The sequence below is a fragment of the Portunus trituberculatus genome, chromosome 11 (assembly GCF_017591435.1).
Source record: "Portunus trituberculatus isolate SZX2019 chromosome 11, ASM1759143v1, whole genome shotgun sequence".
Taxonomy (NCBI): domain Eukaryota; kingdom Metazoa; phylum Arthropoda; class Malacostraca; order Decapoda; family Portunidae; genus Portunus; species Portunus trituberculatus.
The window spans coordinates 4,170,191-4,193,125 of record NC_059265.1 but is presented as its reverse complement, the minus strand read 5'-3'; the positions used below and the strand labels follow the sequence as shown (position 1 = coordinate 4,193,125).

General features: G+C 42.9%; 1 protein-coding gene and 1 long non-coding RNA gene across 3 annotated transcripts; both read right to left on the bottom strand.

Annotated features, from left to right (window-relative positions):
- Positions 1-1,451: 1,451 nt before the first annotated feature.
- LOC123502387 lies at positions 1,452-2,278 on the bottom strand. Its single transcript, XM_045251578.1, has 2 exons — positions 2,166-2,278; positions 1,452-1,838 (listed from the first exon to the last, which is right to left on the bottom strand). The coding sequence occupies exons 1-2, from the start codon at positions 2,196-2,198 to the stop codon at positions 1,467-1,469; spliced, it is 405 nt and encodes a 134-aa protein (XP_045107513.1). The 5' UTR covers positions 2,199-2,278; the 3' UTR covers positions 1,452-1,466.
- A 29-nt stretch (positions 2,279-2,307) lies between these two features.
- LOC123502428 lies at positions 2,308-7,917 on the bottom strand. 2 transcript variants are annotated; one of them, XR_006674055.1, is made up of 3 exons: positions 7,771-7,917; positions 3,789-4,082; positions 2,308-2,414 (listed from the first exon to the last, which is right to left on the bottom strand). It is a non-coding gene; the product is annotated as an uncharacterized LOC123502428 (long non-coding RNA). The 2 variants fall into 2 exon arrangements; XR_006674054.1 differs by having other exon boundaries at positions 3,789-4,079; positions 7,771-7,916.
- Positions 7,918-22,935: the final 15,018 nt, after the last annotated feature.

Genomic DNA, 22,935 nt, shown 5'->3' with positions numbered 1-22,935 from the left:
GTTTACTTTGATTGCTCTCTCTCTCTCTCTCTCTCTCTCTCTCTCTCTCTCTCTCTCTCTCTCTCTCTCTCTCTCTCTCTCTCTCTCTCTCTCTCTCTCTCTCTCTCTCTCTCTCTCTCTCTCTCTCTCTCTCTCTCTCTCTCTCTCTCTCTCTCTCTCTCTCTCTCTCTCTCTCTCTCTCTCTCTCTCTCTCTCTCTCTCTCTCTCTCTCTCTCTCTCTCTCTCTCTCTCTCTCTCTCTCTCTCTCTCTCTCTCTCTCTCTCTCTCTCTCTCTCTCTCTCTCTCTCTCTCTCTCTCTCTCTCTCTCTCTCTCTCTCTCTCTCTCTCTATCTTTGAATATTTGTTAACTTGAAAAGTTGTTTAAAAATAATTTGTGAAGTTGAAATTTCTTAAAATTTTGCAAAGTTGAAAATTCATGTTAATATTTATTGTATATTATAAATTGATGTTAATATTTATTGTATATTTAATATTTGAAATTTATTGTAGACTTAAATTCTTTTATATATTATTTATTATTAAGTTGAAAATCATTGTAGACTAATTTTTTTTATACTGTTAAGTTGAAAATTTGTCTATTTATTGTCTAGACTAGGATTTTGCTCACTTTTTATACTTATATTTTTAAGTTGAAAATATGTGTAGAAGTTTTTATTTTTAAGTTGAAAATATGTGTTTTTTTTTTTAAGTTGAAAATATGTGTAGAAGTTTTTTTTTTTTTTTAAGTTGAAAATATGTGTATTTTTATTTTTTTTTTAAGTTGAAAATTTGTGTAGACTTTCTCTGTATTCTTTGTATATATATTGTTTTATTCAGTTGAAAATATTTGTGGGTTTTTTTTGCAGGCAATGTGTAATAATGTCAAAATTGAATAAAAGTGTAGGGAGACTCTTGTATTTAATTTTAGCTCCAATATGCATCCACCTTATCTCCGGAGACTCTTTAGAGTATTTTCGACTTAGTACGATTTTAGGGCCCGTTTTTTTGCCATTTTTTTTTTTCCATTTTTCTAGTTTTTACGTTTTTTTGCCATTTTTCTAGATTTTAGATTTTAGTTTTTTTTTTTGCCATTTTTTTTTTTTCTAGCCAGTAGTGCTGTGTATTTTATGTAGACCGTTTGAAGATTTTTCAGCCAGATGGTATTTTGGGACCATTTTACATTAAGTTATTGTTGATCAATGTCATGTAACTTTTTCGCTTTAGTTTCATTTCCTAACAACCACTTTTTGTATTGCTTATGATAATAAATAGAAAAGCTTCAAATCTAGCGCGTTTTATTTCTGGGGTGATCGTTTAGAGCGAGTGTAGGTGGTGGTCAATGGAGGCAATATTGGTGTGTCAGACGGATCCAAGCCAGCTTGAGGCGACTACTCACTGAAACCACCCACAACCCACAAATATTCCCAGGAAAGGAAATATTCCCAGGAAACAAAATTTACCGAAACAAAAGATTTCTTTACACATTATTATTCAGTAGTGACAACAGATCCAAGTACAGTGACACCACCATAATGAGGTGGTAGTGGCAGCAAGCGTTGAATAGGAGGATGTCTGCTATGCGAAGCTGAATCTCTGGACTGCGGTGGTGGAGTTAGTGGTGGTGGTGTAGCAGGTGTTTGCCAGGCCGCTGCGAGGCGAAGTCCCTCAGTGCCAGTAGCTGCGACGGCGACACGTGTATTAGCGGGACGGCAGTGAAGGCCCAATGCGAGGCAGTGCCCCTCCGAGTAGCGGTAGCAGCGGCAACGGTCAATGTAGGCGCAGTGCGAAGCCAGAGAGTCCTTCCCTGATGGTGCAGGACGCACGGGATCGCTGCAGTCACGGCTTCGGATCACCAACTCCTGTAATGGAGAAAAATTAACTGATTATCTCCATATGTACCACGCCACACTGTCCTACAATACACACTTCACTGCCTCAGTCAGCCTCTCACTCGCCCTCCTCGATCGTTATTCCACTTACACTCCAGTTACACCCTTCTCCCTCGTTCTCCTCCCAGCGTCTCCCGTGTGACGTAGCATCCTGGCCCTTCCGTCCTGACACTCCCATCCCTTCATTCTCACATCTCCCACGCCAGTCTCAGGAAACCACACCACGTCAAACCCCCTCAAACTTCCCCCACACCCGATCCTCACCCACACAACCAATCTTGCCACACATTCATCTACCTGGTTAGTGGAATCTTCCGTGTCTGCCGTCATCTGTAGGTTCTCGTCTCCAATCCTCCGCCTCACCACACCTGCCTCGCCTCTATCACCCACTCATCCAGCCAGTCTCGGTCGTCAAGTAGACCGTGCGCGATGCAATCTTACGGCGGTGGCGGAGGCAGAGGTGTTGGTAGTGAGCGTTGTCCGTCAAAGTGCAAGGTAGACGAGGCTCATTACCGCTGTGGAGTCAGGCCTTTGGATCGTCAACGCCTGTAATGGACAAAAATAAGCATGAACAAAGCAGTACCTTGTTTACTTGTTCACTAATTATCCCTACAGCTAACAAGCAAGATAGCCCTAAGCAAACTCCTTCACTGCCTCAATCAGCCTTTCACTCTTCATTCTACGTATTCTTACCACCACCACCAATACCATCACAAAAACATGAACAGCAGTATCTTTTTCACTAATTATCTCTAAATGACCAACACCACACATTCCCTTCACGTCTTCACTTCCATCCATAATGTGCCCAAACTCACTCTAAACACTTTATTCCCCCATCTGTCTGTCCTAAAACTCAACCACTACCTCAGCCAGCCTTTCACTTGTCTCCACTCAGTTACACGTTTTCACAGTGCCCTAACCCAGCCAAACACTCGCACCACACCATCCATCCCTTCTGTCTTCTATTTTATCACACTGCATTCAGTTAGTTCCCACTCGGCCTCCTCTTGCCACGAGCCATTCACGCTCACTTCATTCCTCCCAGCCATTCTCAACCCTCCCCACACACAAACCCTCCCACCGTCACTTGTGAACCTCGAACCATTTACGCCAGCCTACCACTTCAAGAACTAATTTCATGGTTATATCCCCAAACTTATCGTTATGCTACCACATCTCGCTTCTAATGCACGTACCTTGAAACACCAGCCTCGTTACGTTAGGAAATCCTGTCCACTCATTCTTTTCGCCGATTCTGGTACCTATTCTATAACGAGGGAACCACAATGACTAACCTGAAACATTTTAGCCTCAAATACAACTTAAGGAGTTCTATAGTAACGCGACCCGTTTAATCCCTTCAGCACCAAGACGCGTTTTCATATTCCTTCTGTTACTATTTGGTGATTTTATACAACTTGAGAAACCTTGTGACATCCACACACGCTTTGTAACATCAATAGAATGATTTAATCGTACACACATCTCAAGGTGAAAATGCGTCACAGTACTGAAGAGGTTGAGCGTAATTCTTCCTTCCTACACGACTACAATGACCACGAAAACACTACACTTGTTACAGCCATTACACAAATCTATTCTGAACCCACGTTACTCTAACCACACTAGTGAATGAACGACCATCTGCCCTTATTGACAACTACAAGTAAATTTAACACCCACACGTAGCGATGGTTCCTGATACATCCTACATTGACACACAGACAGACATCGTACAATTAACCTTCCAATAGACACAATACACATCCTACACATACCCAGTTATCCTTTATCATTCAACATTCCTAACAACCTTCAAGTTACTGACTAACAATTTCCTATCACCACTGCAGTGTCAACGCGCGCACAACACTCAACACCTCACACCTACACTTCGTTTACATAAAAACCACTAACCTCTCCTCCTCTGTGCTGTGCTGTGCTGTGCTGTGGTCCGATAACCTCACAGCAGCGGCACGTCACCCCGCCGCACGAAAACCCACGTAGATCAAGCTTCCCGTTGCTGTTCCTGCCGCTGCTGAACGTCACGCCCACGACAAGACACAGACGGACACTGGGCTGCGTAGACTCGAGGGTCGGTGGTGGCGTGGTGGCTGGAGAGATGTAGCGAGCGTGGTGTCTGGATTAATACTGTTCCAGCTACTGCTGACGTTGCTTCGTTCTTGTCTCACACCCCCCCCCCCCAACCTGCTAATAAGGAAAGAGCAACTTGAGGGCAAACGAGCATATGAAACGCTGCCAGTGAACCTAACCACTGGTCCACCACCTGGATATAAACTAGTCACGCTCTTTAACTCCTTCCAAACCAACCATTACACACACTCAATTGCATTAATTTGTTTCATCAAGCATTCTCACCTTCCGTGTAGTACTTACAATTATACACGAGTTTTTTTTATCATTATGTTGTAACAGTTTGAAGCTTCCTTCGTAATAAATGATTATGATAAGATGATAATAATAATATCTCTCTCTCTCTCTCTCTCTCTCTCTCTCTCTCTCTCTCTCTCTCTCTAAGTGAACCCTGCCTGTAAATTAACGAATAAAGAAAAAAAAAAAACGTATCATTAACGAAAAATTGATTATGAAAGATAATAATTCTCTCTCTCTCTCTCTCTCTCTCTCTCTCTCTCTCTCTCTCTCTCTCTGAACTCCTGTAAATCAACGAATCAAAAAAAAAAAAAGAGTATCATTAACGGAAATGAGTATAATATATCTCTCTCTCTCTCTCTCTCTCTCTCTCTCTCTCTCTCTCTCTCTCTCTCTCTCTCTCTCTCTCTCTCTTGCAAATCAACGAATCAATATTAAAAAAAGAGTAAAACGTATCATGAACGGATCACTTTTCTAAGGAAGCTTGAGTTGAATTGAGTTGTAAAGACGGAAATGCAACACGTTAGAAGACAGACGGAGGGAGGTAGAGAAGGAATTGGAGGCTAACTAGTGGTGGCTCACACGAGTGGATAGCTAACCCTTTCAGTACCGTGACACATTACGATATCCATGCTCTACGCTTACTACTGGGTGATTTTATACAGCTTCACAAACTTACGTGGGGATTAAGATAGTGAAGACTGTGGCCATTAACGAGAGTGGTGATGGAGCTGGTGCGATTGTTAGCCAGTCAGGCAGTTAGGCAGGAGCGAGGAGGCATTAAGCTACCTCTCTTAATGAACCCCTTCAGTACTGGGACACATTTTTACCTTGAGATTTGTGCACGGTTAGACCATTTTGTTGACATTACCAAGGGTCTTTGGAGGTCACCAAGTTAATGACCTGCAGGGCTGGAGCTGGTGACCTATGCTTCTTTGAATTATTACACCGCCGATAATGGTGATTGTAGTGATGATGATAATGATATGATGATGATGATGATGATGGTGATAATATAGTAGTAGTAGTAGTAGTAGTAAAATAATATTAAATAAATAAATAAATAGATAAATAAAATAATAATGATAGTAGTAGTAGTAGTAGTAGTAGTAGTAGTAGTAGTAGTATAAATGATAATAATAAATAAATAAATAAATAAATAAAAAAAATAATAATAATAGTAGTAGTAGTAGTAGTAGTAGTAGTAATAAAATAATAATAATAATAATAATAATAATAATAATAATAACACTAACAACCACTCACAATAACAATCACTAATGCCACAACAATCAGGCGATGAGAGTAAAGGTGAGGACAGTCAGTTAGAAAAGAAAGATTGGTAAGAGGAACAGCCAGCCTACCTAAGACAATATATGTATGTGAAGGTTACCTATACTGCTGACTTGGAGGAGTTACCAGCAGCGGGGGGGGAGAGGAAAACTGGCGGAGAATACTGAAGACGCCTCATTTCATAGGGAGTGTTTATATTGTTTTAATGTGATGATGTGTGAAGATTCCCAGTTTAGATTAGTAGAAGTAAATGACAGAGCCAGGATGTTCAGTCTATAGAAGTGAGGGAACAGTTGAGTGTCATTGAAGAAGACGAGATAACTGGTGGTGTGTGTGTGTGTGTGTGTGTGTGTGTGTGTGTGTGTGTGTGTGTGTGTGTGTGTGTGTGAATGAGCGTGTGTGAATGAGTGTGTGTGAATGAGTGTGCGTACGTGAGTGCGTGCGTGATGAGCAGCGTGCGTCCAGCGAGCGCCTACATTATACTAAGCCTTATCGTCCACCACCACCACCACCACCACCACACCACCACCACCACCACCTCACCACCTCTCCTCCACCTCACACCACCACCACCACCACCACCACCACCACCACCACCTTACCACACACCACCACCACCACAAGAGTCGTCAACAGGCGGGCACCTTCACAAATTTTAAACACAAACTTTTTCCTTAAAACGTGCAAAGGACGAGTGAAGAAGCGAGTGAATTGTGTTTTGTGCGTGTATGGACGAGTTCCTGTGCGTGTCATCACGTAACTCACGCCTCGGAAAGTAGTAGTAGTAGTAGTAGTAGTAGTAGTAGTAGTAGTAGTAGTAGTAGTAGTAGTAGTAGTAGTAGTAAAGATTGTTTTTGTAGTAGTAGTAGTAGTAGTAGTAGTAGTAGTAGTAGTAGTAGTAGTAGTAGTAGTAGTAGTAGTAGTAGTAGTAGTAGTAGTAGTAGTAGTAGAGATTGTTTTGTAGTAGTAGTAGTAGTAGTAGTAGTAGTAGTAGATTGATTGTTTTGTAGTAGTAGTAGTAGTAGTAGTAGTAGTAGTAGTAGTAGTAGTAGTAGTAGTAGTAGTAGTAGTAGTAGTAGTAGTAGTAGTAGTAGTAGAAAGATTGTTTTGTAGTAGTAGTAGTAGTAGTAGTAGTAGTAGTAGTAGTAGTAGTAGATAGTTTTTTAGTAGTAGTAGTAGTAGTAGTAGTAGTAGTATTGTTTTTTGTAGTAGTAGTAGAAGTAGTAGTAGTAGTAGTAGTAGTAGTAGTATGAGTGACTTTGGCAGGGCTATTACAAGTCAATACTGACACACATTTTTTAGGTTGTAGTGCGATTTGAGTATTTAGTTTGCGTGAGGAAGGGTGTATGAGGTCAAAAGATTAGTGGTCAAACACCACCAGTTAGTAAGCAGAATGAATATGTAAACACGTCCTGGTACTGAAGAGGTTAACCATCATCACCTTCACAACAGTCGTGCACTGCCTCATCAAACTCTCTTGTAAATACCGAATACCACATCATTTTATCAGGCAATACCGGGTTGACACTTCATAATACAGGCTTCACTTAACTCCATAACAACATAACTAAATAAATAACAACATGAGCAATGAAAGACAACACAAGCTCACTTGTAAATACCAAACAAGGCTGCCACTCGTAGGGGAAATCCCCTTCAGTAGGTCATTTTAGCCTAATGTAGGGGTAGGGAATACCTACGGGAAAATACCATTTTGTAAGGAAACTACAGTTTATTGACAATATGTAGGGAAGGTTTTTTTTTTTTACTTTAAACACTATAAATATTTGTCTGGACACCCATTACAGTTTATAAACAAAATAAATAAATAAATAAATAAATAAATAAATAAATATATATATATATATATATATATATATATATATATATATATATATATATATATATATATATATATACATAAAATTATATTATTATTATTATTATATCATTGTGTGTGTGTGTGTGTGTGTGTGTGTGTGTGTGTGTGTGTGTGTGTGTGTGTGTGTGTGTGTGTGTGTGTGTGTGTGTGTGTGTGCGCTGCACTGCATTGTACACACTGGCTCAGGCGTTGCCAGGCTGCTCCACGCCGAACGGCCACTGTATGACACATACTTGCATTGCATTTTCTGCATCCAGCGTTTATTTATCATGCTTATCACAAATGCATAGAGATAACATCATCATGCATGTTAGAATGAAAAAACAAACAAACCTGTTAGATCAAGCTTATGAGTGGTGGTGGTCTCTGTAGCGGGGTCCACACTTGTGGTGGAGGTGACTGGTGAGCTGCGGTGTCTGGCAGAGATCCTGTCAAAGTTAGCACAAAACGTTCACTGACCACTAATGATGTAAGAGAGAGAGAGTGTTTGTTGGCACTGTAGGAAAGAAAACGACAAGTTTACTGTACTTGACGACAAACTAATCAAATCTGGCCGCGCCTTCATTAAGAAAATTCCATGTCCACTATTGTGGACACCCGCTTTAACACCCCACGTTCCGCTGACTCCCCCACTCCCTAGAGAGAGAGAGAGAGAGAGAGAGAGAGAGAGAGAGAGAGAGAGAGAGAGAGAAATAAATGAGATCAATAATAGAATAAAGAAAGGTGAAGCAGAATGAATGACTATTTACAATGATGACACGCAGTGTGTGTGTGTGTGTGTGTGTGTGTGTGTGTGTGTGTGTGTGTGTGTGTGAGTCTGCTTGCGTATGCGTGCGTTTGTGTGTGCGTAAGGCTTTGCGTGAGTGTGTGTGTGTGTGTGTGTGTGTGTGTGTGTGTGTGTGTGTGTGTGTGTGTGTGTGCGTGCGTGCGACAAAAAAGCCCTGTCAAAAAGTCCCTCCAAAAAGACCACTAAAACAAACTCTAAACCCTGCCAGGAAGCCTCGTCAAAGCAAAAATCCCGCCCAAAAAAATCTAACTAAAACACCCCACCATGAACACCTGCAAAAATTTGACCGTCCAAAATGTCCCATAAACACACACACACACACACACACACACACACACACACACACACACACACACAACACACACACACGAAAAAGTCCCATCACAAAACTCTGCCAAAACGTCCTGCCAAAATGTCCTGCCAAAATGCCCCTCCAAAAACACCAGCCAAAACAAACTACAAAAATCCCTGCCACGAAGCCTCATCAAACTCAAAATTCAGTCAAAAAAATGCAGCTAAATCTTCCCACCATGAAGACCTGCAAAAATGTCCTGCTAAAATGTCTCTGCCAAAGCCCCGCCAAGAAAAAGACCCACGAAGCCCCGCCAAATTGACCCTCCAACATGCTCCGTCAATAAAAATCGCGTAAAATTTCCGCCACAAAACTCCGCCAAAACGTCACGCCAAAAAGCCTTGCCAAAAAACCTCGCCAGGATCCCCAGTCAAAATACCCCGCCAAAAACCCGATACAAAAAGTCGAGTAAAAAATCCCTGCCAAAAAGCCCCACCAAAAAGACCAGCAAAAATAAAATCCAAAACCCTGAAACGAAGCCTCATCAAAATAAAAATCGGGCCAAAAACTGCATCTGTGTGTGTGTGTGTGTGTGTGTGTGTGTGTGTGTGTGTGTGTGTGTTTGCATATATTTGTGTGTAATTCACCTCGGTCGCGTGCTGGTCACCCAGCCAGTCTTCCCCATTACGGAGCGAGCTCAGAGCTCATAGACCGATCTTCGGGTAGGACTGAGACCACAACACACTCCACACACCGGGAAAACGAAGCCACAACTCCTCCAGTTACATCCCGTACCTATTTACTGCTAGGTGAACAGGGGCTACACATTAACCCCTTCAATACGGTGACGCCTACGTAGGCGTCATATTTCTTTTCTGAGCTTTCTTCAGTTCAGTTGTCCCGTATAATGTGTTGGATACCAACTACACACGCCGTATGCTGTCCTTCAAATCCTAGTGCTCCTCCCACCATCCTTGTCTCCACCAATCACTAAAGATAAGCTACATGCGTCCCGCCTTGTGTCTAAAATTCCCCAATGGCATAGACTGTTTCCATCTCTCTCTCTCTCTCTCTCTCTCTCTCTCTCTCCTCTCCTCTCCTCCCTTCCTCCTCCCCAACCCCTTCCCTCCATCCCCCTCTCCCTCTCGAAAGATAAGTTACATGCGTCCCGCCTTGTAACATTCGTAAAAACACACACACACACACACACACACACACACGGCCCGGTAGCTCAGTGGTTAGAGCGCTGGCTTCACAAGTCAGAGGACGGGGGTTCAATTCCCCGGCCGGGTGGAGATATTTGGGTGTGTCTCCTTTCACGTGTAGGTACGGGATGTAAAACGAGGAGTTGTGACCTTGTTGTCCCGGTATGTGGTGTGTGCCTGGTCTCAGGCCTATCCCAAGATCGGAAATAATGAGCTCTGAGCTCGTTCCGTAGGGTAACGTCTGGCTGTCTCGTCAGAGACTGCAGCAGATCAAACAGTGAATTACACACACAAATACAAAAACAACAAATTTTCTAATCTCTCTCTCTCTCTCTCTCTCTCTCTCTCTCTCTCTCTCTCGTCTCTCTCCTCCTCCCTCCCTCACCCTCTTCCTCTCGAAAGATAAGCTACATGCGTCCCGCTTGTGTCTAAAATATTAGCAAATGTCACTCTCTCTCTCTCTCTCTCTCTCTCTCTCTCTCTCTCTCTCTCTCTCTCTCTCTCTCTCTCCGAGAAGCGTCCACTTTCCTCTTCGAAGGCGATATAGTAACTAAAAAATAGCAGCATAATACACAAAGACGACAAGTATGACGAGCTTGCATGAGTTTCCCGCGCTAGGGCGCGCGGCACTACCACCCGTATATCATACAGGCGGGCTTTTTTAACATCCGGCGCGAAGGGGTTAAGAGGCTTGCCCAGTGTGTGTGTGTGTGTGTGTGTGTGTGTGTGTGTGTGTGTGTGTGTGTGTGTGTCTGCTTGTGTAATTCACTGTTCACTGTTTGATCTGGTGCAGTCTCCGACGAGACAGCCAGACGTTACCCTACGGAACGAGCTCAGAGCTCATTATTTCCGATCTTGGGATAGGTCTGAGACCAGGCACACACCACACACCGGGACAACAAGGTCACAACTCCTCGATTTACATCCCGTACCTACTCACTGCTAGGTGAACAGGGGCTACACGTGAAAGGAGACACACCCAAATATCTCCACCCGGCCGGGGAATCGTACCCCGGTCATCTGGCTTGTGAAGCCAGCGCTCTAACCACTGAACTACCAGGCCGTGAATTTACCTAGTTGTATTTACCTAGTTGTAGTTTTACAGGGCCTGGGCTTTATGCTCGTGTGGTCCCGTCTCCATATCTACACTTATCCAATTTTTCTTTAAAACTATGTACACTCTTTGCTGACACCACTTCCTCACTCAAACTGTTCCAAGTCTCAACACATCTTTGCGGGAAACTAAATTTTTTAACATCTCTCAGACATCGTCCCTTCCTTAGTTTCTTACTATGCGATCTTGTGCTTCTAAAGTCATATTCTTCTCTCAGGATCAGTTTCTCATTATCCACTTCATCCATTCCGTTAATCAATTTATAAACTTGTATCAGATCCCCTCTCTCTCTTCTCTGCTCCAAGGTTGGTAGATCCATTGCCTTTAGTCTCTCCTCATATGTGTGTCATTGTGTGTGTGTGTGTGTGTGTGTGTGTGTGTGTGTGTGTGTGTGTTTGTGTGTGCGTGTGTGTGTGTGTGTGTGTGTGAATGTAAGTGTGTGTACATATGTCTGCGTGCGTGTGCGTGGGGGTATACGTACGCACGTGTGTGTGTGTTTTCGTGTGTGTATTTCATGGTTTGATCTGCTGCAGTTTCTGACGAGACAGCCAGACGAAACCCTACGGAACGAGCTCAGAGCTCATTATTTCCGATCTTGGGATAGGCCTGAGACCAGGCACACACTACACACTGGGACAACAAGGTCACAACTCCTCGATTTACATCCCGTACCTACTCACTGCTAGGTGAACAGGGGCTACACGTGAAAGGAGACACCCAAATATCTCCACCACGGCCTTGGTATACAGGCCTGAGGGATCAGATGTGACGTCAGCACAAGTAGGCCTTCGCCGCGCCGCTCTGCTCATCTCTTTTCCCAGAAATGTTCTATCATTTCTGTTTTTATCGAAGATCTTTTTCTTTTGTCTTACAATATAAACGTATGATAATGATATTTTGCATTATTTTACCTGAACCATATATTTTACTTAGATTTTTTTATCAATTTCAAAATTTTTAGTACAGTCAGCTAAATAATAGCATAAACCCTATACACCAACATCTGTGCTGATAACGTTTATATATATATATATATATATATATATATATATATATATATATATATATATATATATATATATATATATATATATATATATATATTATAATACACATCCTTTAGACCAGCAAGTTAAAACCACACCCTTTACACCAGCAAGCTAAAAACATCCCCTTTAGACCAGCAAGATAAACATCCCCTTTAGACCAGCAAGATAAACATACCCTTTAGACCAGCAAGATAAACATACCCTTTAGACCAGCAAGATAAACATACCCTTTAGACCAGCAAGATAAACATCCCCTTTAGACCAGCAAGCTAAACATACCCTTTAGACCAGCAAGATAAACATCCCCTTTAGACCAGCAAGATAAACATCCCCTTTAGACCAGCAAGATAAACATACCCTTTAGACCAGCAAGATAAACATCCCCTTTAGACCAGCAAGATAAACATACCCTTTAGACCAGCAAGCTAAAAACAACCCCTTCAGACCAACAAGCTGAAAACACTCCTTTTAGACCAACAAGCTAAACCCCCCCCTTTAGACCAGCAAGCTAAAAACACCTTCTTTAGACCCCTTTAGATAGGTTAGGGCAGGCTAGGGTTAGGTTATTGCCCACCTTTCTCTGTTTATCTTACCAACAATTAATTTGCATAAAAGCTGTTCTTGATTTCAAAACATTTATGTTCATCAATGCATTTGTTTCATTACCTACCCTAACCTACCCTAACCTACCCTTACCTATCCTAACTAAGCCTAAGGTAGTACTCCAGTAGCCAAGGTTCACCTACACTAAATATATGATAAACTGATATCATCACATCATTATACAGGGTGCAACACGAGTTTCTGCGAATACTTCTAGGAGGCGAAAGAACAAGTTATTCTAAGTAAAAAATGTTCTATACTCATATGACTTTTGAGGCTTTGTTTAGTCGTGGGGTGAAATCTAAGTGTGGCTGGTACAGGCGATTGTTTTATTTGGTAGAAACACCATGTCCACCTTACTGTAAGTGTGTGGTACTTTGAACAGAGATTTTTGTCTGTCAAAATCATGCAGTACCATCGAGATTTATTTACCGTCAATCTTGGTGTGAAATTCCGAACAGCTGATCTGCTGCTAGCCTCCCTCAGGCAGGCAAGGTGTCCCCGTATAGCCTATTACTTTATTTGTCAGTAATTACAGACATTCTAACACAGTGTCAGATTTATCTGTAAATTACCTCTCAGTCAATACTACTCGTCTCATTGCAGAATATTGCTGTACCCCAAAACTTGTAGAAATGATAGCCAGTTATGCAGTTTGTTCGATGGTGAAAGTAGTGGGTTATTCAATCATTTCTGCAAATTTGTGGGTGTTACAGTATCCCATGATCAGACAAGTGGTATTACAGATTACGAATTTACCGGTAAACATTACACAATGTTAACATGTCTGTAATTAGTGACAAATAAAATAAAAGGCATTATAATTGGCGCCTGTTTTAACAAGAAACACAAGAGGGCATGGCGAGGTGGACTGCTGGAAGATAATTACACTGAACTTTATGTAGTGCATCAATCACCACCACAAGATGAAGACACTCTTTGTAACAGTTACACGCCGCCACCTGACACTTCTAGTAAACACCCTTATCTCTCTCTCTCTCTCTCTCTCTCTCTCTCTCTCTCTCTCTCTCTCTCCTTGCCTGCTAGACGTCAGTTTTCTCCGGAACACGTGGATCTGTGTGTCTTGAGTCACTTCATTATATAGTGAGGGCGGCTGCGGAGGCGTATGGGCTGACTGGGGAAGCTTGGGCGTGAGCATGCATGGGCGGGACAAATGTGGGCGGCAGTGGGTGTGGAGATGTTGACGCCGCCCATAGCTTTGTGTGTGTGTGTGTGTGTGTGTGTGGTAAGTGAATGGTAAGTGTGTTTGTGTGTGTCGTCATTTCTCCTCTCCTCTCCTCTCCTCTCTCTCTCTCTCTCTCGTGTCGTCTGGTCTGGTCTCCTTGCTGTGTCTCGTCTTGTTGACCAGCGTCTGAGGTGATATGATGCTACAATATAGTGGCATGGAAATACTAGTAGTATTGTGTAAACTGACACACTGCCGTTCATGATGGCGAAGGTGGGCAGGTGTGGGTGTTGGCGGTGCTGGTGGAGATATCTACATGCTTGTGTGTAGATAGATAGATACATAAGCTGGTAATTTGTTAGGTTCATTCATACGTAAATTGACAACAGTTCGATGGTGTATACACTGCTATAACAATAAACTTATCAATCAATCAAGTAAACATCAATGAGATTTAAAAGGCGAGTGATGAGAGTGTGGGGAACAGCGGGGGAGGGGGAGGTGGAGAGGAGACGAGCGAGGCTCCCGAGACAAGTTTGGTGTGCGTCACTGACAGGGATAAACTCTCCGTGTCAAGGCCCCATCACACCAGAGGCGGTCCTTACTACGCGCAGCAGGTTCTCAACACGTTCATAAAATTTTTGAGGACGTAGTGGAGACGTGATGGAATTGCGAAATCCCTCCACTGCTACGTATCTACCAAGCACTTCAGTTCTCGCCTCTCTTCTCTCATTAGTGGTTCTCCAGCTCTTACATCATTATATTCATTATCCTCATAACGTCATGCTGCCCAAATTAACTTGAAAGCGTGGGATCGTCCAGTTGCATGTTCAGTGTTGTCGTGGACGGGCATGAATATTTTTTGCAATTTTGACCCCAATTGCAGACAAACTCAAAATCAGTTGTGTGTATCCTTGTCACGTTTTGATACAGTTCCGTCACATGCTGGAATTTCAAGTCAGTCAACACAGTATTGTTTCATTACACATACATAGTGTAGACACCCACCAACTCCGTCATTCATTTTTCCTTTTATTGATTTGATGTTCATGAATAAAACTAAACGTGGCCACAGACAACTGCACATTTGCACTCATATCTACGGTCAGGAACAAACTGAATGACACTGTTGCATCACTCAACGATGATACACCACGCGGATAGGCAAAAATGGGTACAATACCCTGTTGCACGGTAACGCATTATAAGGTGATACGCAACGATGAAACGATGCGTGGAAATTCAGTAAGTGTGTACACACCTTTAGAAAGTGTTGGTGGTGATGATGTCAGTGTGCTGTGTATTGGTGGTGGTGGTGGTGATTGTTGGTGATGGTGTGTTTGCTTGTTTTGCATCGTGAATATTGATTGATTGAGTGGCTGAAAGATTGACGGATTGATGGATAGATTGCCTGTCTAACTAATAGATTCACTGACTGACTGACATTTGGACTGACTTTCTGACTGACTGACTGACTGACTGATTAAATGAATAAAATACTAACTAAATGACTGACTATCTGGCTGACTGACTATTTGGCTAACTGACTGAATGGGCAGATGCGGGAACTGGCAGTGGTTGTGGTGGTGGTGGTGGTGGTGGTAGTGGTATTTATATGCTTGTGTGAAGATAGATGGATAAGCGGGTAATTTGATGGGTTGATAGATATGTAAATAGACAGTTGGGCAAACAAACAAACAGATAGATGGATAGGCAGGCAGATAGATGAGTCAATGAATTCGTATATAAATAATAATATAGATGTGTATGTAGATAGAAAAAAAGTCTATATTGCTCTACTTAGTGTCCTGTCACCCTGGTTTATTGTCAGAAATACTCGTATATCAGGCGGTAGAAATGGAGAATGAGAAAAATAGTACAGTCTGCCTTTTAAGCACCTTGTTTATTGCCTCGCGGGATTTGCCAACACTCGCTGTACAACAAGATACAATTTAATATTTCCTGCTTTGACAAATAACAAAAGCTGGACACGATAACGAAGAGGAAGATGTCACAATAACCAATAAATCGACATGTGGTATTTGTATAAGCATAGCGTCTCATTAATAAGAGATTTAGTGACAGATAGTTATCATAAACATATATACATGCGTCCTGACTTCACAGATAACCTTTTGCTACGGCAGTAGTCTCTTAGCGGTGGTGGTGGTGAACACAGTTGTGGCGGTGGGCTATACTGACCCATGCACATCCACACCCAGAGACACACACACACACACACACACACACACACACACACACACACACACACACACACACACACAAAGTAAAGTGAAGTGTTGCTATATTACCGACAGTTTTCAAGGAGCACCAAGAGGCAATCAGTATGAGAAACCGTGCAAGCCTTCACCACACTGCCTAATCTTCGTCTATTAAAGGTATTTATAAGGCTATTCATTTAATGTTAGGTTTTCTTTACATATGAGAGTGAAAACAGTACGCAAATATTTTCAAGTAATGGTATAAGGAGCATAAAAGAGCAAGGCGTCTGTATTACCCTCTCATATTTGTTTCCTTCACTTACCCTCGGCCAAACATGTGTCACAAGGTAGCCACCAGTCTAACATTTCATTTAGTCTAGTCAAAATTTCTCTGTGTGGCTTAATTTTGGTTTGGTGAGATGATAAAGGCTATATATGGATGTCCCGCCGCCGGTGTTGCCTCCAGGCCGCTTCCCCCCCGACGGTCCCCTAGCCAACACCCTACACCCGCCCTCACCCACCCGTCACCAGCCAGTTGGGTCAAATACTTTTTCCAATATTTCCTGACGCTAATATTACGCTTCCATGGTATGTTTTTATGGTTTCTATAAATGTTTCGTAGTGTTTGAAGTGTGTTCCGCGCCTGTGCTGGGTAAATATGTGGCGTTTAGTGGTGTTTTATGGCGTATGTTAAAGGCTTTTAACGCTCAAAATTTCCCACTTGGAGTTTTGAGCTTTTTCATTTCAAGGTATAAGTGGGCCTTTATGGTAGCAAAAGAGTGCCTGTCCTCTTTTAAGTGTGAAATCAATCTATTGAGTGAAATATGTGGACTTTGAAATGGTGTTTGGTGCTGTTGTAAAAAGCTCTTATTTTTCTTTATTTTATTTGCTCACGTTTCTGCTTCTCGGTCTAACACGCTGTAGAATGCCCTAAAAGAAAGCTCAGACTCCCTGAAATGTGATAAAATACACGCCAAGTGAAAATGGCTTGACTTTACAGGACGTTTTAAGAGATTTATGGGTTAAAATGTTTTGTACTTTTAACGTACTTAATTTAGACCTTTTTTAAAAACCAGTTAAGCTGGAGATATTTTGATATTTTGAAAATTAGTTTAAGTATTTATCACGTCATAAAATAACAAGCATTTGGCCGTGGCCTCGTTTTTGTAAAAGTCATTTTGAAATGAAATGATTTACGTAATTTAGCCGAGTCAGCCCCGTTCCCGTTCTCTCTCGGATGACCACAGCCCACCCAGGTAGTGGCTGGCGCCAATTTTCCAAATCCACAGTTCGTCGATATTTTGCCTAATATCTAGTGATTTCTACGTGTTTTCGTGGGTTTCTAGGTTCAGATGTTTAGATAATTGTAGCAGAAAAAGGAAGAAAGTTGAAATAAAGGAGGATAAAGAGGAAGAGAGGAGAAATGGAGGAGGAAGAGGAGCAGCAGCAAAGCTACAATACTTAAGTCACCCTCCTTTTCCTAAATATTTTGCCTAATATCTAGTGTTTTGATGTGTTTCTAGGCTCAGACGTGTGGATGGAAGGAGGAGGAGGAAGAAGAAGGAGTAATAATGGAGAAGAATGAAGAAAAAAATGAGAAATAAAGGTGGAATAGTAGAAGAAGCCAAGGTGTAATATTTAGGTAAGTGTATTAGTATGTTTTGAGTGTGGTTTGGGAGAACTTTGAGGGATTGGTTGGTGTTCTGAGTGGGATTTGGTATTATTATGAGTGTTATAAGTGGTGGGGTGGGGTTAGTGGTCTTTTGGGTGTGTGTGGGGGGATATTTCATTAAATATTGGGTGTTTCTAGTGAGTTTGGAGGTATTTTAACCTGTTCTGTGTTTTCTTAGTGTGTTCTGGAATGTTATTGAGATTTTAAGAGGGTTTGGGTATGTGTGGTTTGTCGTGGGTGTGTGTAAGAGTGAATTGGGCCTATACAAGGATTTTTGAGTATGTTTTGAGGCCCTCAACAGGCTAGCTCAGTGTCAGTGGGCCCTTATAACAAGTGTCCTTTATCATTGATTACCCGCTTCGTTCCCAGGTGACGACAGGCAGAATGAGGTGGACGTGGCGGAGGCTGTGGGCGGTCAATTCACGGCGCAGATTACCTACACCTTGCACCACACTGACTGCCCGCCGCTGTTCACTAAAGTCGGGCAAGCCTGTGTCTCCGTGTTCTGCCCTGGATATAGGAGTAAAGGAAATTGTGGTTTTTGTTGTTGTTCTTGTTTTTCTGTTAAGATTTGTTTGCTCTCTCTCTCTCTCTCTCTCTCTCTCTCTCTCTCTCTCTCTCTCTCTCTCTCTCTCTCTCTCTCTCTCTCTCTCTCTCTCTCTCTCTCTCTCTCTCTCTCTCTCTAGTGTAGTGTAGTGGTGTTCACTACATGTGTGTGTGTGTGTGTGTGTGTGTGTGTGTGTGTGTGTGTGTGTGTGTGTGGATGATATTGGTCACTTGGGTGTCTGTAATGTGTTTTGGGTGAGCTTTTTATATTTTGAGGTGTTGCAGGGTGTTTTGGGTTAGTTTTGAGTGATTTAAGTTGTTTGTGTGTGTGTCAGTTGTGTATGGTGTGTTTTGTGGTGTGGTGTCAGTATTGGTGCATACTGTGTGCTTGTAGTGAATTGTAAGTGCGTTTATTGGTACTATGAGGTTTTTCATGTTGGCAGTATCCAAGGGATTTGACAAAGCTAGTTTCAATGATTTCAAATTGTTGACCATTATAACAGGTTCGGCAGTGTTCCAAATTGATATGGACAGTAAACTGAACAATTGTTTTGGTATTATGGGTTTGGTACGGCAGTTTTCCTCCTTAGGTCTACAGAGCCACTCACGCAAACCCGATCCACCTTGGCTCTCCTTAACATACCATCCTTATCGTTACATCATCCACAATTCCTTCCCCAACCCTGTGTACTACAAGACAACAGGCATTGAGGAGGACGCCATTTCAATATTGTTCCATCTCTTGTTCCAGGATTCAGTACTACTAACGCCAAAGAAGTGAGGCAAGTTTTTGGAGTGAGCGTGCATGACATACAACAGACACCAGACTGCTACTACTGCCGGTGTTGCCAAAGGAACAAGAGGAGGAAAAAAGGAAGAGAAAGAAGAAAAGGGTGATTCTTGGAGACGTACCAATAAAGTTCTGAAGGTTGGCCACAGATCTTCATCACTGGTGTAGTGTATTTCATTGACCATTTGTAGATTGGGTTGATAAATTTGTAGAATTTGTAGACAGTTGTAGATATGTAGCGGGTATGGTTTTTTGCAATGCCTTATCTACACCAGCAGAAAACGGTAATATTTAGAAGTTATGCATAGCATTGTAATAGGAGTGTACGGTGTACATATGTATATAGTATTTAAGGAAGGAGAGTGTAGACTAAGAGAGGAAGGTAACCTCTTGGGTCACGATTCCTCTGCTCATCACTCATCATTCCTGTTGTGAAGCACAAAGGTATTGTTACGTGTTTCCCGAGATGATGTTTTGTGAGTCTTTCAATGCAATACTTAATTTAAGTGTCTGGCCAGTGTCTTGTAACGTGGTGCAGTTTTTGTTACTTGTATTTATTTTTCATACCTACTGATATGACGATATCTTGTGAATGATACTCCTATATATTTCTAATGGCAACACAATATCTCTTGATATAATAAAATGCATAATGTATCGACTTGTTTTCCTATCAGTTGAAAGAGATGCAAAACAATATCTGGTTTGCAAGTGAAGCGAAATTAGTCAACAATTTGTTGCATGGCGCCACAGCGTCTGAGGTGATATGATGCCACAATATAGTTGCATGGAAATACTAGTAGTAATGTGTAAACTGACACACTCCCGTTCATGATGGCGAAGGTGGGCAGGTGTGGGTGTTGGCGGTGCTGGAGAAGATATTTACATGCTTGTGTGTAGATAGATAGATAGATAACTTGGTAATTTGATAGGTTCATTCATAGGGAAATGAACAACATTTCGATGGTGTATACACTGCTACAACAATAAACTTATCAATCAATCAATTAAACATCAATCGGATTTAAAAGGCGAGTGATTAGAGGGTGGCGATCGAGACTCCCGAGACAGGTTTGCTCTGCGTCACTCGGAGGGATAAACGGTCAACTGGGGCCTATACTGATTAGCCTGTGTGTTAATCAAGCCAATTACTTCGTCTAGGAACATTTGTAGCATGTATAACAATGATTTGGCGGTCTTTTTGCGGCTTTTCAAGGTGGATCTGGTGACGTAGAATATTTCCATTTGGCAACTCCCCCACCACGTCCACCACCACCACCGCCGCCAGTGACCAGACGTCCTCTTCCTCACCAGACACGAGACCTGGGAACACGGTGACCGCCCCACTTGCCCCACCTAGTCCACCAGCTCCACCTGCTCAGTGAGAGGGTGAGTCTATTAATAGAGTGGAGGTAACAAACATGATGAGACAGTGATGGGACGGTAATGGGGCGGATAATTTAATAGAAAGCTGTATAATAATGCACTGAAGGGGTGACGTGACGTGTGGGAGTGAGTGGATAGAGAAGGGTAGTTAATTAATGGTGCCACAGAGTCATTAGTGATGGGACGGTGATGGGACAGTGACGGGGTTGACAGGCTGTACTAGGAAGGTGTGTCGTGCATTGAAGGAGTCACATGTGGACAGTTAGCGGTAAGGTAGTTAATTAGGCGTATGGTAGTTATAATGCGTGGGAGGGTGGTGCCTGCTTTAACAAGAAACACAAGAGGGCATGGCGAGGTGGACTGCTGGAAGATAATTACACTGAACTCTGCTTTATGTAGTGCATCAATCACCACCACAAGATGGAGACACTCTTTGTAAGAGTTACACGCCGCCTCCTGACACTTCTAGTAAACACCCTTATCTCTCTCTCTCTCTCTCTCTCTCTCTCTCTCTCTCTCTCTCTCTCTCTCTCTCTCTCTCTCTCTCTCTCTCTCTCTCTCCTCGCCTGTCAGACGTCAGTTTTCTCCGGAACACGTGGATCTGTGTGTCTTGAGTCACTTCATTATATAGTGAGGGCGGCTGCGGAGGCGTATGGGCTGACTGGGGAAGCTTGGGCGTGAGCATGCATGGGCGGGACAAATATGGGCGGCAGTGGGTGTGGAGCTGTTGACGCCGCCCATAGCTTTGTGTGTGTGTGTGTGTGTGTGTGTGTGTGTGTGTGTGTGTGTGTGTGTGTTGTGTCTATCTCTCTCTCTCTCTCTCTCTCTCTCTCTCTCTCTCTCTCTCTCTCTCTCTCTCTCTCTCTCTCTCTCTCTCTCTCTCTCTCTCTCTCTCTCTCTCTCTCTCTCGTCGTCTGGTCTGGTCTGGTCTCCTTGCTGTGTCTCGTCTTGTTGACCAGCGTCTGAGGTGATATGATGCTACAATATAGTGGCATGGAAATACTAGTAGTATTGTGTAAACTGACACACTGCCGTTCATGATGGCGAAGGTGGGCAGGTGTGGGTGTTGGCGGTGCTGGTGGAGATATCTACATGCTTGTGTGTAGATAGATAGATACATAAGCTGGTAATTTGTTAGGTTCATTCATACGTAAATTGACAACAGTTCGATGGTGTATACACTGCTATAACAATAAACTTATCAATCAATCAAGTAAACATCAATGAGATTTAAAAGGCGAGTGATGAGAGTGTGGGGAACAGCGGGGGAGGGGGAGGTGGAGAGGAGACGAGCGAGGCCCCTGAGACAAGTTTGGTGTGCGTCACTGACAGGGATAAACTCTCCGTGTCAAGGCCCCATCACACCAGAGGCGGTCCTTACTACGCGCAGCAGGTTCTCAACACGTTCATAAAATTTTTGAGGACGTAGTGGAGACGTGATGGAATTGCGAAATCCCTCCACTGCTACGTATCTACCAAGCCTTTACTGCGTACGTCCCTTGATATCGCTACGATATCATTGTGTCCAATCGGGTTTAACTACGGTCATAACACGCATGTGATCAGGCTCCCGCCACGCTCACTAAGTTCCCGCCATGCTCACTGGGTTCTTACCACGTGCCCAACCAGCGCGCAATACGCTCACGTGACGCAAGCAGGAAGTGCTGCTTCCTGTCACTTCAGTTCTCGCCTCTCTTCTCTCATCAGTGGTTCTCCAGCTCTTACATCATTATATTCATTATCCTCATAACGTCATGCTGCCCAAATTAACTTCAAACTTTCCATCAGTCTGTGGTAATGACCAAACTGGAGCGACTTTTCAAGGTGGAGCTGGTGACGTAGAATATTTTCATTTGGCAACTGACCACCACCACCACCACTGACCAGACGTCCATTTCATCACCAGACACGAGACCTGGAGTGGGGGAGAGAGAGAAAATGTTGTGCTCTGATAAGATATTCTTATTTTTCCTCTTTCTTCTATTCTTTCCTGTCCTCTTTCTCACTCACTTATTCACTCACTCACTCACTCACTCTGAATCCTGTCCTCCACTACCACCACTACCACCATCAGTTCATTCCTCCACCACGGACACAAACACGTCTTGAAGGAATGTTAGTCCGCCGCCCAGAGTCACCTTGGCTGTCTGGCCGGCCACCCTGCGTGCCGCGGGACCAGAGGAGCGGTGGAGGGCGGCGGTCGGGGTTGCGGGTGTAACACTGTGTATGAATATTGTTTGTGTTTTAATTAAGGCGTGTACACACTTGTTGCATTTCCACGTATCGGATCACCGTTGCGTAGCAGTGTTGACAGGATAGTGCTTCACCGTTGCGTGTCAAAATATGACACAAAGTTACGCAACGGGTTCCATCCGCCATTTTTCGGTATTTTGGCGTCATCTCAAAGGAATGATACACAACTCACCAACCTTCGTGTGTGTGTGTGTGTGTGTGTGTGTGTGTGTGTGTGTGTGTGTGTGACAAGGAGCGTGGGATCGTCCAGTTGCATGTTCAGTGTTGTCGTGGACGGGCATGAATATTTTTTGCAATTTTGACCCCAATTGCAGACAAACTCAAAATCAGTTGTGTGTATCCTTGTCACGTTTTGATACAGTTCCGTCACATGCTGGAATTTCAAGTCAGTCA

What these genes read in the sequence shown, in the direction of transcription:
- LOC123502387 (XM_045251578.1), bottom strand. Translation starts at nt 2,198, where the DNA reads ATGACGGCAGACACGGAAGATTCCACTAACCAG. An exon ending in CGGAAGATTCCACTAACCAG is followed by an intron (nt 1,839 to 2,165) that starts GTAGATGAATGT and finishes TCTCCATTACAG; the next exon opens with GAGTTGGTGATCCGAAGCCG.